The following is a 15,431-nucleotide window of genomic DNA, read 5'->3' on the forward strand; positions in this document are numbered from 1 at the left end:
ACTTTCTTGCCCTTTTTTTTTTTTTCCTTTTTTTTTTTTTTAACTTATGTCAGAAATAATACATATATATACTTTTTTTTTTACACTTTTTGAATACTCATTGCTATTATGAAGTCTTACTCATGACAGACACCTGTTTTTACTTATATAATAGATTATACATATAAAAGTTTGTATTGCAAGGCCTTTGGTGGTTAAACATATTGCTTACCTCAAATGATAAAAAATGTGTTTAAAGATAAAATAATATAATAACATGTGAGTTCAAGTGCATACATTTTGTAACTTTTATAAATTTAAATCATCCGAATGTGCCTATATGGAAGACAAAAGGAAGTTACTAGAAAAAGGTCATGCATCCAGTAAGAATGAGAAATCCACTGAGCATAGAGGAAAGAAATACACAAGCAAGTGTTCTGGTCATTTCACATCACAGCAGCTTCTCTTCTACTCTATAAGAAAAAAAAATCCCACATTTCAATAGCCTCATCAAATTCCCTGTGTGAATGATCCCATCAGCTTGGAGTAGCTCACTTTTGAACCTTTGTTTCTTTGTTTTCGTTCCCTTTTAAATGCTATAATAAAATATAACTAATGCAATTTTCTCCAGTTTCTTGGGTTTACAGTGCTCCAGATTATGCAGTTAAGTTATTATGTGTTTATGTGATTACGTTAGAAACCACCATTCATCTTACCGATCAGTGTCAATCTCTTTCTACTCTACCATGACGTCTCTTTTCAACAAGCAATTGTACAGTGTTTAATACAATAGCTTTAAGAGAATCAAAGGTTTCATTACGTTAATGTGTCTCTGGTTAATTCTACCTTATCTTCTCATTCAGCTTACCCTTAAAACCCAATTAAATTTAATTTATCTCATCCCAGGATTCAAATACTATCTGACATTGCATTTGACAGTCTTATAGTAACTACATTACTACACATCAGACCCCAAGGTATTTTAGACCATGTCAGAAAGAGCTCAGTCATTGTCCACTTAAAGCTACAGAATTATATTTTGGGGATCTCTGATTCTGCATTGAAATGTATACATTTCATTGCAACGTTAATTCATAATTACAATTATAATGCATCCACCTGAGTTGTCACTCTCCTAGTGTTGTTTTTTCTTTTTAAATAATTGCTTAACGAATGAAAGAATTGGTCAAAGTAGCAGTCATTTCATCTGAAAAACATAAAAAAAAACCTACATAACATGTATTGTGAAAATTTGTGGTCAGTATGTTACCCTAAACTTAATCATAGCTTAATTTATAAAGCAGATAAGCTTAAAGCTTTATTATGGACAAATTCATTTCATAAAATGTTTCATTTCACTCTGCTGAAGCCAAATGCGTGCTGAAATATTTTAAAAAGTTGCAATATCTGTTAAAAGGAAGGGTTCTGACAAAGTTTACAAATGCTATTAAATGTTATGCAAACTAGATCAATACATGAAATTCCAAAAAGAACCCAAACCAAAAGGAAAATTACTTATCCCTTCAGCTCAGTCATCTTAAAAGAAATTAAACAATCCTCTTTCACTGCTACTGTTTCACTAAGGAAGTTTCAGGGAACTGACTGTGGTTGAGATGCTCTTTCTGTCTTTCCCTTTACAAGTAAAAATATAAAAATAAACCACATGAGCTCCCAATATCTGGTTGAAACACAATTGTGGAAAAAGTGACAAGTTACTGTTTCACAAAACACCACGTCCTTGCATTTCTACTGTATTTTGGAAGTCGTGAGATAATTTCCCGGGTCAAATATCAAATCCCATTAACCACTGATATATCTCATTTCACATTATCATACATTTGACTGTTGTAGAAAGCAACTTGGAAAGGAGCTTGTATTACAATGAATATGTTCTTGAGCTCTGCATCATACATCTGCATCTGAAAGAATTTCAAAAGGGCAAGAGAGGCTCTTACCCCTTGCCTGTCAGATTCCTTATTAAAATCAAAATATCAATGCCTTTAAAACTGCAAATAGAACTTAACACCTTATTCCTATCTGATAGTTCATGCATTTAATATTAATATTAAAATCTATTTTTTTTTCCAAAATAACCTTTTGAATCTATTTTTTCCTAAAGATCCCAAAACTACTAACAAGCTAAGCTCTTCATTTACTATATTATTACATTTTCTTTGATTACAGCTACACCACATCAGCATACAGATCTTTAGTGATGCACAAGACATTTCTGGTGTGCAAGCATGCCCTCTTCTGGGCACCTAATACATTCTTTTCAGATGACAATTCTCTAAATTACATTGAATTCTTCCACCAATAATTTGCAGTGTCTTGTTCTCATTTGTAAAAACACTCTGTGTAAACAAAACACGAATAATGCAAACCAATGCAGGATACATAAACTGCAGGTTTAGACACACTACTGTAATTTTCCAGTGTTGTGGGTTTGATTGGTAATTGAAGTGTAAATACTGCAATGATATCATTAATACGCAAAGAGTTTTGACCTTTGCTTGTGGTAAAGTTTATCCTTGACTCTCAAAATGATGATTTAAAGTACTAAACGGGACAAATTTTACTTCACATCCTCTATCCTTCCCCTATTTTGACGTGACTTCCTACCAGCTTTTAATGAATCATAGCACAATAGAATGGTTCAGGTTAGAAGGGACCTTTAAATGTCATTTATCTCCACCCCCCCTGCCCCGGGCAGGGCCCCCTTCCCCCAGCCCAGGGGGCTCCCAGCCCCGTCCAACCTGGCCTTGAACCCTTCCAGGGAGGGGGCACCCACAGCTGCTCTGGGCACCCTGGGCCAGCGCCTCACCCCCCGCACAGGGAACAATTTCTGCCTTATATATAACCTAAACCTACTCTCTTTCAGGTTAAAACCGTCCCCCCTCGTCCTACCCCCACCCCCCGATCCAGAGTCCCTCCCCCCCTCTCCTGTCCCCCCTTTAAGCCCTGGGAGGCCGCTCGAAGGGCTCCCCGGAGCCTTCTCTTCTCCAGGCTGAACCCCCCCAACTCTCTCAGCCCGGCCCCCCAGGGGAGCTGCTCCAGCCCCCTGATCATAATGAGAATAAAGAAAAACTACTAAAAAATGCTCATAGCTGATTTAATGTGTATTGTGATGTCAGTACAGTTGGCTATGTCAGATTTTGGCAATGCTCAAGAGAAGTTACGTAGACTTATTTCCTAAACAAGGGCAAATACGCACTTAACAATACATCGCCAATAGACATTTACACCCTTACAGAACCCAAGGCTGTTTACAGTTACACCCTCCTCTGCTCACCTGCAGAATAATAATATCTCATAAAATATGTGTGCATAGCTAATTTATTCTTGATTTTTCCATTGCTGCCTTCGGGTTTTCCACAATTACCAGAATCTGGACACATTATGCATATAAAAAAAAAAAACAAAACAAAACAAAACAAAATAAAAACCAAACACCCAACCTTAAGTGAACAGAAAATGCTATGTAGCCTCCAGAAGACACAGATTTTTGATGTGGTTTTCTAAAAGCTTACTAATTTCAGTAGGTCTGTGCTTATTTTATTTTCATACATTCCCAATAACTATTGGGAATAATTTTTTTTTGCATCGAAAAGAATACAATGCACAAGAACGTTAATCTGGACTGTGAAAATATTGACAGTAAGATCCATACACCAAAATCATGTATACATAGAGCTAATAATCATATTTCTATTGATATAGTATAAAATGCATGAAAAACTTCTCTCATACTGATATTGACTTGCAGCTATGGAAAAAAAACAAATTAATGACCCATAAATGTTAACTTCAGTACAGAGAAAAATTACGGGAGTTATGAATCTTACTATATACACAAGATTGATAAAAGACTTTTCTACAGGTGAACAAATAGCTTTAACAACATTATTTTCAGATAGCCTAAGTCTTGCAAACATTAAGGCAATGCTTTCCAGCATATTAAAACCACTGATGCAGAAGTCATTACTTCTATAAGAACACACTTTAGAAAAAACAAAACCAATTAATGCAAAATAAAATGAGCTAAAACATGAAAATCACCAGAAGAAAATGCAATGTTTTTCTGGGGATTATGAAAAAAAAAAAATAAAAAAAAAAATAAAAAATTTTTTTTGTCTGAATACACCGAGTTTAAATGAGCACATACTCTGATAAGGTATCAGAAATATTGCCAGACATTTTGTATGCATGCATACATATATGAGGTAAAACAATTAGGAATGATAAATACATTTGTAAAAAAGGCAATTTTTCTGGAGGCCAAGTATTGATGAACTTGAGGTCTACTTAATAAATCATTTATTACAAACAGTGGCTTGTAGGAAATTAATATAACAGTTTACAGGAAAGCAGTTTGGGTTGTTGGTCAGAAACAAACAAACAAAAAAGAATAATAAATATGAAATCCCACGTAAGCTTCCCTATGACCGATGTGCTCACTTCATTTTGCCCCATGTCATTCTCCTCCCAGTTTTCAGTACAATAAGTAAACCAAAGCAATTCATTATTTGCCCAGTTATAGCAAAAACTCAGTACAAGTGCTGAGGAGATTCAGGTAGTCTTTAAAGAGGAAGAAATTAAACTGAGAGAAATCCCATGTTATTGAACAGATAGATATTATGCTCACCTTCCAACAGTTAAACACTATAATTATAGAAATACTGCAATATTATTTCAGAATTTTTTAATGTGGAAACAGCAATGCACTTAAATGTTAATGAATTAAGACTGACATAACCTCAATTTCAATGTTGGAGTAACAGAGGCCCAGGAAAACGAAGCACTATGTGAACCTAGAAAATCAGTGATAAAGGGCAAATCACTTCCAGACCCGTTCCTCCACCACTAGCCATTCCTTCCTACTAAGATCAATAGCAAAGAAAGGAGCAAATATAATTTATAGAAAACGCCTGTATATATAAACTTTTTATAAGACTGAAACATTTGCATTTACATGTGGGAAAAACAGTGTTTCCTGATTAGGCATCCAGTACTTTTAAAGGCAAAGACAGGAAAAAAAGTGGAAAATCTAGGGGAAAAAACAGTCTGATGGAAATTTAGAATATATTAGAAATAATAATGATTATAAAAGATTATAAGAGACACCAAGAAAATAGCTATTATTTAATATAATTCTTAGAAGCTGAGTTAGCTAATGCTGGATTAACTTTTATTTTCTTATGTGAACTGGCAAGGATGTCAAGAGGGATGTGGAAGATACAATACCTCTGGCTGAACTGGTGGTTAGGAAGTTGTCAGCCCCTCATGACTCCAAGCAAATGGGACTGTTGATATAATAATTGTGGGCAAAACATTTAAACTTGTGACTAAATTCCACCACAATTTAACAGACACTGAATTTTTAAAGTGTATAGGACCTACTTGGGCCTGAGAAGCAAAAAAGGATGAAAAACATTAAAAAACACCAACACTACAGTTGTTAAGATAATTATTTCTGTTTTAATTGTAAATCTGGTCACTCTGTATTTTAAAATTTCCTGAAACTTACATCACATGACAATTTACTATCCTTATAAACGAAGTTATATTTACTACTATATACAGGTATTATTATTTTCTGGGAATATATTTTTTTGAATCTTTCTTACAAACTGCTTCGCAGCAGCTGAAAATAAATGAATAAGAATTATCTTTAATATTTAGTGAAAAGCCAAACATTATATAAAATGTAAAACAGCAGTTTGAATACAATGTAGTAGAACCTAGACAAGAAAGCAGAAAGAACTTTGATATTGCCTATGTGTGAACAAAGCTGTGTGTCAACTCTATTGACATATTTCATTAATCTTATTTCATCTCTATTTTCCCTATACTTAATTTCTTACAGGTTTTCGAAATATTTTACGAGCCTACCCATATTGTCATATGCCTACATATACTTTAAAAAAACAAGCGTTTCATATTTCTCTGTTTCAGATGGGATTCAGAAAAATTTTTTTTTTCTTTTCCATTCACAGAATTTTGAGAAGGGAAGCAGGAGTTGTCTTTCCCATTTCTATGTTAGTGGCCAACAACAAAAAAAAAATAAACAAAACAAAACAAATAATATTGCTCTTGGAAATTATTTCAGAGGAAAAAAAAGGTGGTTCAGAGAAAAAACAAAGAATGACTTTGAAAAGGTAAACTATTCTGCCTCTCGAATCAGCTCTGCATGCGTGCAATTTAGATTTAAATTGTTAAAAAAATATTATAGATGGCTTTTGTCACTTAGTTTAACCCTCTTCAAAACTGGATCCGATGTACTTCTATTATTCTTGTTGCCTTCTCTTTAAAAACATCTAGTGACAGAGATTACATGATCTTCTTGGACAATATATTCACATAACATTATCTGAATTAGTGGAGGTATTTTAGAATGTCACACAATATATTGATTTTTAAAGCTTGATTCCTCTGGACAGAGTGTAATCCTGATGAGAAATCATACTGATCCCTGGCTTGTTTTCTGTTTGTCTTCTCTACGAATTTCCAACAAGAAAAGAGGTTGTAAGATATAAAGTACGGAAAAATCTGAAAAAAAAAAATATCAGCAGCAGCTGAGAACCAAATTATTCAGATAACAGTCCCAATCATAGTATCCAAAGTAACAAGAGGAATATTAAGTGGAATAGAAAGGATAAGCATGGAAGTAGGAAGAAGGAGCTACTTCATATCTTATCAGATCTACATGAGGTGGTTTGCTCCGCAGAATATTGCTCAGAAACTATTCTGAGACATTAAGGTCTATAGAGTTTTTACACACATAAATGGAATAACATGCCTGCCACCCCTGCACCTTTCATTTAATATGATTTGGAAAGTTCAAGTGGAAAGCCTGTTAGCTTCCTGACCCCCCCATCTAACGAGACGTCTGGAGAGGAAGTATTGGACAAGTCTACATGTGTTAGCCTGCTGCAATATTTGCGATTCCAGGGAAGTTCACCTTCACTCCTCAGTTATGGAAATACTAAATGCAGGGTTCCCAGTGATGAGTCTGTCTACATTTAAGGAGGTCCTTAAAAGTGCAGTTTATTTAATAATGAAATAACAACAAAGTGATGACAAGAAAGAGAGTTCTCTGGGACACTGGAATGCAACATGATTTACACCCTTTTTGCCCAACTTCTCAGGTCAATCACTGGGCCTCATGAATTATATAGAGACATAAAAGAAAGTGAGAAAATAAGTCCTCACATGCAGGCACTTGGTTGGATTTACGGGCAGTCTAGAAAATTTCTATGCTAATTCAGAGCAAAATATCTTGTCAGAAACATCACTCAGCCTAATAGCAATTCAGCCTTAGATTCCAAAAAACTCATGTGATTTATTTTCATTTTAACAAGATATACAAAATTTTTCTCATGACATATCATAGTCTGCCTTTAAAGATGAAGAGGAAACAGGAGGCACCTATACAAAGTCCTCCAGTGGACATCACCAGGGAAGAGCTATTGGCCCTGTGGTTCAGAAACAGCATTTCCTCCCACAGATATTAATTCAGTAGATTTTAAAAGCTTCTTGTCCAAACAGATGAAAAACCACACGGCTGTGTAAATTTGCAGCCACCAGAACCTGAAGTCAGGACAAATTGCTAGCATATTTGTCATTTCCAAGCCATAAAGTCCCATTTCCTCACAGAGCTTTTCTACCTGTTTCTGATGGAAAACATCAGCACGGTTCTCTGGATCTGTTAGAAGAAACAAAACAAACTCTGAACAGGCACTTGCAAAACCAGAAAATACAGGAATGAAGAAATAGATCAGAACTCACTTGTGCAATTGTAAGCAGTGCAGAATTTCTGTAAAACTATCAAAAAATACTGGGCATCCCCTATAAGGCCCTGATGATAGCATCAAAAAGAAGAGAGAGAAGGTTCCCTAAAAGGTGGCTCAAGTTACATTGCAGGTAGCATACTTAGACAGTGATTTATGTACAGTCATGAGAAGTCGAGGCACTCAGGAAGAACGCATAAATGCAAAGAAACTTAAACTGATGGAGAAACAATGCTGTGACCCATCCCAATATGTTTGCTCATTTGGGAACACATCCTATTCCTCCAGTCATAGCTACTGCATTTCTACTTGTTTCTTCCAAGTTAGGAAAGACAAAACTGATCATAAAGCCTCTGAAACAGAAAAGTGAATAGCAGAATATTTTATCTCCAGCTTGAAATAGAGTAGGAAGCTTTAAAGAAGCCACTGTCCTATAAAAATTATTTAGAAAGCTAGGAACTCAACAATGGTACTGATGGAAAAATTGTCCTGCTGAGCCAGTCATGGCTAAATCATTCGATCCTGATGACCTAGCAGTCAATCTCTGTCACTCATCCCTGATTACTCATCTCAGGACAGCTACGGACATTTCTCTGTCTCATAACTGTAAATACTGCTCACTGTCACCCAGATTAACCTCATGCAAGTCAGCACCAGAGCTGAAATGTACACATTAATTATTCCTTTTCTCTTAAATATGAATTCAGATGGAGCTGTTAAATATGGAAGCTGATAGTATCTTGAGAGTTTATAGATTTTCATTTGCTATCATGTTTTTCATTCTCCAATCAAGCACAATAACTTCAGCTGTCCATTAAGGACATTTCATTTTCATGTACTGCAGCACTATAATTTTACTTTGAGCGATTCAGATTTTTTACTGATATATTTGTGAAGAAAAACTGCCTGTAGACTTGTGCTTTTTCATTCGTTCTTCTTATATTTTGCATTTTCAGGACATTTTCTTCTCTGTAGAAAACATGAATTAGAGCTTATAACATCTCGGTTACACTGAACAGACATTAGGAACGGGTAGTAACTTTAGAGAACAAGATTACAAAGAGCAAACACTAAGCAGTGTTATTCCTGTGGTATATCAGTAAAATTTCAATAATAATAAAAAAAAAAAGCTTAGCCTGTAGTGTTTTGGTCCCCACATCTAAAACATTAAATCATCAGTAGTAATACAAGGACTTCATAAAGGACTGTTCATTCCACTTGGATACATAGAAATATTCTCTGTCCCAAAACCCAATTACAATAAAAACAAACCCCAAGGTCTTCTGAAACGCTGGCAGTGCTTGGGAGCAGGAGCACTAGGTGAGAGGAAAAAGGCGGCAAGAGAATGAAGATTGGCTTAATAAAGAGCCCGAATGTTTAAGAAGAGATAACCTTGTAATTGGAACCAGATAGGAAATGCCTTTTTAAATGCAGACTTGAATTAACACCAAGCCAATATTCAAGTGATTACAGAGGTCTTTAACAGTCATGGCTTACTCACTTGTCAACTGCTTTCCATATTTCTCTTTGATACACCCCAGCAACCCAAAATTCAATCTGTCTTGCTTGACACTAAAATTGATGATATCAGCGGGAATTCAAAGCACCCTTTTGTAGCCATATTTCTAAAGATACAATTTTCTTCCTTTCTCATCTTAATCAGACATCAACACAGCAGCACCCTGATGCTTGCTAGAAAGGGTGCCCAGTGTTGTGTTATATGAGTTTGACAGTGTACTTCTAATCCAAGAGTCTGAGTTTAAGAGCTGGAACTCCTGGGTTTCTAGGATTTTTGTTCCCTGACAGTCTGCATGCGTGAGTCTTCATGAAGGCTCCAGGAGAGTAAACCAGCAGGAAACCACACCACAATCAGAGCTAACCATCCGTTAAATATTTTTTTCATTTAGACAATTCCATTATGAGCATCTGCAGAGCTGTATTTAGTTCTTCTCTGTAGGATAGAAGTCTAGAAATGTAATTTTATTTTAAAATAAATGATGGGATTTATCACATACGCATAAGAATCTGAAAGAAAAACCCTATCAATTTTCTGTGAAAGACTGGAAAAAAAGGTCATATGACCCAGCAGACTGAGAGTCCTTCTGCCTCTACTTGCCAGAAATGAAAGATTTTAAAGTTCAGCTGAGTTCACCATAGGAATAATAGATACTATGCTGAGAAAATATTTTGACAGAGTTATGAATAAGACAAATTAAACTAATACATATTACTAGTTATACAAACACTACTGAAACAGTTTACATCTCATCTCCATAGAAGTTCTTGCAGAGGGTTTATGTATTGTGAGACTCCAGTCAATGCAATATACTATACAAATACATAATTATTCACAGAACTGACGAAGATCCTGAGGACTAATTTTCCCATAGCAATAATCATTCAAAAACCTCCTACAACAATAATTGCTTAAGTAACCTCAGAACTGGGACTAGAACAGTTGAATATTTGTGAAGATAGATTGAAAAAAAAAAATTAAAAACCTTAATTGACATGTAGAAAATGGTACAATCCAACATTTACCTGAGGAGAAGGAAGAAGCAACCAAAACACAGCTCTCAAACCATGTCTTTTCACAGTCCTCTAAATACATTTCTGTCACTTTTCCTAAAACCTATGCAACAGAAAATAATTCAACTGCAACACCCGCATTAGTCTTACTCATCGAAGTTAAAATCTGCCTTATCCTTCTCTTTACAGAATTTGTTTTTATATATTTCTTTGATTGCCAACATTTTGAAAGTAAGTATCTGCATTTTTTTAAAAAAAACTCATATACCTATGCCTCAACTCTTGAAGTTTTGTTTCACCAACTAACTAACCATAAGTAACTGTAATAACATTGTTAGCTACTTATTAACCTGTAATGGATCCATAAAAACTGGGTGGACAAATGGGGAAAACAACATTGTTATGTGTGTTAAATTTTCCCTTCCCGTGTAGCAGAGCATATTGATCCACTAAAGTCTGGTAAAGCACCTAGAGATAAAACAGTTCACAGGTGCAGGGAATATACCTGAAGATGTGATGGATGTACTTAAAAAGCCCCACAGGATAACAGAAGATAAGATGCGTGCCTCTCTACAGGGAACTTTCTAAGAAAGAAGTGGGCACAGGGAGGGGTTCTACTGGTGGAGGAGGTTTTCTCATACATCTTATACTACTTAAAAGGTAGAAGTTGCTATATTGTTCAGTTGGAAGCAATTTCCTTTTCTTGCACACAAAACCTGGGAAAATCCTTTTTTCTCCTTGCATTGCCTTCAGCATTCATCATTTGAAATGCTAGAAAGTATGCAGCATCCCATAGCCAACCCTGTATTTCATGCAGCTGCCTGTAAACCTTCAAGTTTCCAATTCGTGCCTGCAATACCATCCATTGGTGCAAAAGCAAAAGATCAGTGAAGCTTCAAGAATAATGTCTTGATTCCGAGTATGTTCTTTTGCACTTGATGTTTTACTTAGCTTCTATGAAAATTTAATATAGGACAGAACATAAACCACAACTAATTTATATGGGACTTCGCAGTGTAAATATCCAACAGGTAAAAGCGAATATAGAATCTACTTAACAACCAAAAAAATAGAAATGTTCTTGTATGCAAAAAGAAACACTCCTCTGAACTGAAATCGTAGACATAGATAACTCAAAAGAAACAATTTCAAACTGGAGAAGGATTGAACTAACATTGACTGTACAGCACATTACTAAAACCCTGCACTTCATTGTCTGTATCCTTTAAGTATGACCACAAAATATTTAATTTGTTCTATGTTCTTTGTATCTAATGTCAAGCATCAAAAGCAGTACGCACATTTGATCAACAATCATCAACCAAAAAATGATCTGTCATTTTCCAGATATCATCAAACAAAAAAAAAAAAACAAAACAAAACACCAGAATATTAATGTCTGATTAATTTCACAAGCTTTAAAGCAAGAGCAGGATGGTAATGCTTTAAAGCTATATGGACAGAAGATCTTAAAGATGTCCGTCTTCACCAAATCATCTCAAAGCTAACATGCTCTGACAGTCTAGCCAACTCTTGATCACACTTATAACCATGTCATGTTTGGTGTATGCCTTTCAGTTTTACCCTGCTTTTAAAAAGTTTTACCAAGCTTTTAAAAAACTTTCCAAGTGAAATCTTTTATCATAATGAACATGTCTAGCAGTACTGTGAATCCAAGAAAATCCATCTCCATGTTTCGAGCAAACGGTTAAATACTAAAGCAAATTCTTCCAGGGCAGACAAATGGGTGAAATTCATTCTCTAGATAGATGCCTAAGCAGGAGCTGTCTGCAAGCTAGGTATCTTCTGTCTTAGTTAATGGGGATCTAGCTAATATAGTCAGAAAAGTCTAGAATTATTTAACTTATCCCATATTAGGTTATAACAGTCATCTGAATGGCTGTTCAGGATCCCATGGCAGTATCGATCTGATCTCCAGTACTGATCTGATCTCCATCAATTATAACAGGAGCTTAAGCAACTGAGGCTCAAATGATTTGATAAAGGCTGGAGTCTGACCATTTGTTCTTCCCTGGAGCATACGTGACAGGGGAGTGGGGCTGGCAGATACGGCACAAGACCCATGGGAGATCCAAGTGCTTCTGAGTGGCAGATCGAGGAGCCTCTGTTCAAATGAGCACTGGACTATTTAAACTAGTAGCTTAAAATGACACTGGGCACATATTTTTAAACAACTGAATTGAGATCCCTAGTTTACCTATCTGTATTTATTTACAGAAACCTAAATGTAGGTGTCTTAATCTGTAAACTGAATCCCATCCCTTGTATCTGCTAAGATCAGCTGGAAAGACAACATTTAATGCAGTATTGTTCTCAAATTCTACCATCCCAGATGTGTTTAAATTACAAGTACTTTCTGTAACTTAAGTATACGTGTTCTTACAATGTTTACTCAATAGCTCTAAAATATAGCTTAAATTGATTACAGTCCAATATAAAGCAGGAAAATAATAAAATTATAGGAATTGTGCAACTCAGACTAATTAGAACAGAAAAAAAAAAAAAAAAAGAAAAAAAGAGGAACTCAAATTCAAAAAACATACCACAGAAACCATAAAAACAGACACTCTCACCATTATGTGCTTAAGTAAAAACGATGAGTTTAAGTAAAAATTATGATTATGAGCTGAAGTAAAAACAATATGCTTAAATAAAAACAATATTAGCTATGTTCAGTGTGGTCATAAATGCTTATAGTCATTTTAAATTCTCCTTCCTCTGTAAATGCAGTCAGAAATAAAATAAGAATGTATCTGGTCCAAGGGCAAATTGCATTGTTACCAAAAACCTGTGTACTTAAAAGGAGGCACCACAATAAAAAAAGAAGCCAGAATCCATTAGTCCTGAAAGTTTTTTTCCAAGACCTTTAAAGATTATAATTAACAGTAATAGCTCTATAAATCAAGATTCTGTAGGAAGCAATCCAGCCAGTCCTCTTCCATCACAGTCTCATCACCTGTTATTTAATGTCCTCTTTATAATTTCTAACCCATAACACAACAGCATAGACTTTGCTTTCATTCACAGTAGAAGAACCTTTCAATGCTCACTTCATAAAAACTAAGAAGAAAATAATATATGATTTTAAATTCTGCACCATCAGGAACAGCTGTTTCTTGAGGTGACACTATTATATGGAATAATACCTTAAAAACCATCATAGTTAATTTTGAACTTTACAATAAAATGACAGAAGGACTGAAGTTTTCACTATTGATACTGCATTGTATCACTCTTCCAACTAACTACAGCAATACCAGTGAAAATAACAATGTTAAAGGTTCATCCTTGAACAGTCTTTTCAACGTTATTTTGATGATTCTAGCGAAATAGGATCAAAAAGTGCCACCTGATACTCTGGTTGCAATGACAGACAAGAAACAGCAAAGTATAGGATACTCAGTTTCATGCCTGGTTGCAAACATTTCTATTTTAAAAAAGGTTGTTGATGTTGCTTAGGCCTTTTTCACACATCCTCCAAAGGACACAGCAATAGCATTTACAAGTTTTAATACACCATGTTAGGTGGAGATAATTGTCTGGGATAAATTATGCATATTAAAGTTTACTCACTACAGATTAACACTACGTTGAACAATTTAGCACCTCTTGAAACCCTACACAAATAGTTGTATTTAAGATACTGCAGATACATTTCTTTGTGCGAGCAACACTAGTGCTACACTCACTACATTCACAGCAACTGAATACTTAATGTCTCCAACAGCAAACAAAGACCTTCAGTGGCTTAACTGACACAGCAGACAACCTCACATGAGAATCTATAGGTAACATCCTAATAAACAAACGCAATGACCACCATCACACAGTGGAAATCATGTGGAAAATTAACTGTATTCACTTTCATTAAGAAAATATTCTTAGGCCATTTCTCACTTACATTGCTTGCCATTAGTTTTCATTTAGAAAGTATTTTACTTTGAGAGGAATACTTGTTGGCTATTTATTACATAACAAGAATCTTTAATGCTAAAACTATGGGGAGCACGGAGTTCCTCTGCAGGTAAAAAAAAATTCCCATGAGCTTCTGATTGTACCAAACTTCTGTCAAATGTTTGCAATGTGTTAAAAAGTTAAATAATTCAAATAGCATCACCATTAAAAAATTAAATAATTCAAACAGCATTACCTTTACTCCTGGCATGAAGACGCATTACTGTTTTTTGTTAAATATTAAGGTCATAACATTAGCATCAGAAAAGTCTAATCCCCTACTGAAAAAGGAGCCAGTATGATGAGTGTATAACTTACGTTATTCATATACTCGCTGAGCAGATCCTGCAGGGCTTGCCGCACGGCGTTGCACTCGGCTACAATTCGCTCCCGGCGGTCATCCCGCGTGCAGGAAGAGTCTGCCATCAGCGCTGCTCCGCTGATGATGCTCTCCAGCCTTTCTTCAAGAGATGGTCTGAAGCGGGCCTCGCTGAAAGTCATTGGGTCTAAAATAATTTTGTTCTAAAAGACAAAATATGAGCGGGAAAATTGTGAGCATACATGGGCCTTTGTCGTTTTTTCAGTGTCTCTTGTTTCGGTGGCTTCATGAGGTTGACTTTCATACAAATAAATTACCTATCAAATTTCTGAAAAATCAATATTAGTGAAATATCTGGAAGCTCTGAAACCCCAATATATAAATAAAATTTAAAATAATAATATATACAAATAATTCACAAACTATAGTTATAAAAGACTACTATTGAGAGCAACACAAGTGATTCAAATATGTATTTGGGAAGGACATAATATAAAACATATCAACATAAACTGCTGTAGTATGCATGCAATATGCATGTGTGTCTCTACCTCTACGTAGTATATGTATATATTTCATCCTGAAACAAACTAATATTATTCTTTCATGAATCTTCTGAAAATTTCTTGGATATTCAGGAAATTCATATAAAAGGTGTAAGTTATTTACAACTGAAGAGAGAGTGGAATATTCTCTGTTAACTAATCCCTTCATTTTGATTATTTTTATTTGTAGACTACACTGCTGAAATGCTACTAGTTTGTTTCAGTATTGAGGAAAAAAAAAAAAAAAAAAAAAAAAAAGAGGAAATTGTCATTAACACTGCAAAATAATCACAA

General features: G+C 35.0%; 1 protein-coding gene across 2 annotated transcripts in view; it reads right to left on the reverse strand.

The window, feature by feature from the left end:
- The window catches only part of CTNNA2 (catenin alpha 2), a 464,407-nt gene that overhangs the window by 351,748 nt on the left and 97,228 nt on the right, over nucleotides 1-15,431 (reverse strand). For both annotated transcript variants that reach the window (XM_032993891.2, XM_032993892.2), the window contains one exon: nucleotides 14,592-14,795. In XM_032993891.2, the coding sequence (XP_032849782.1) occupies nucleotides 14,592-14,795 (204 nt within the window). The remainder of the gene's footprint in view (nucleotides 1-14,591; nucleotides 14,796-15,431) is intronic.

This window comes from Tyto alba, unplaced genomic scaffold (assembly GCF_018691265.1).
Source record: "Tyto alba isolate M040663 unplaced genomic scaffold, T.alba_DEE_v4.0 Super-Scaffold_6, whole genome shotgun sequence".
In the NCBI taxonomy this organism is placed as follows: Eukaryota; Metazoa; Chordata; class Aves; order Strigiformes; family Tytonidae; genus Tyto; species Tyto alba.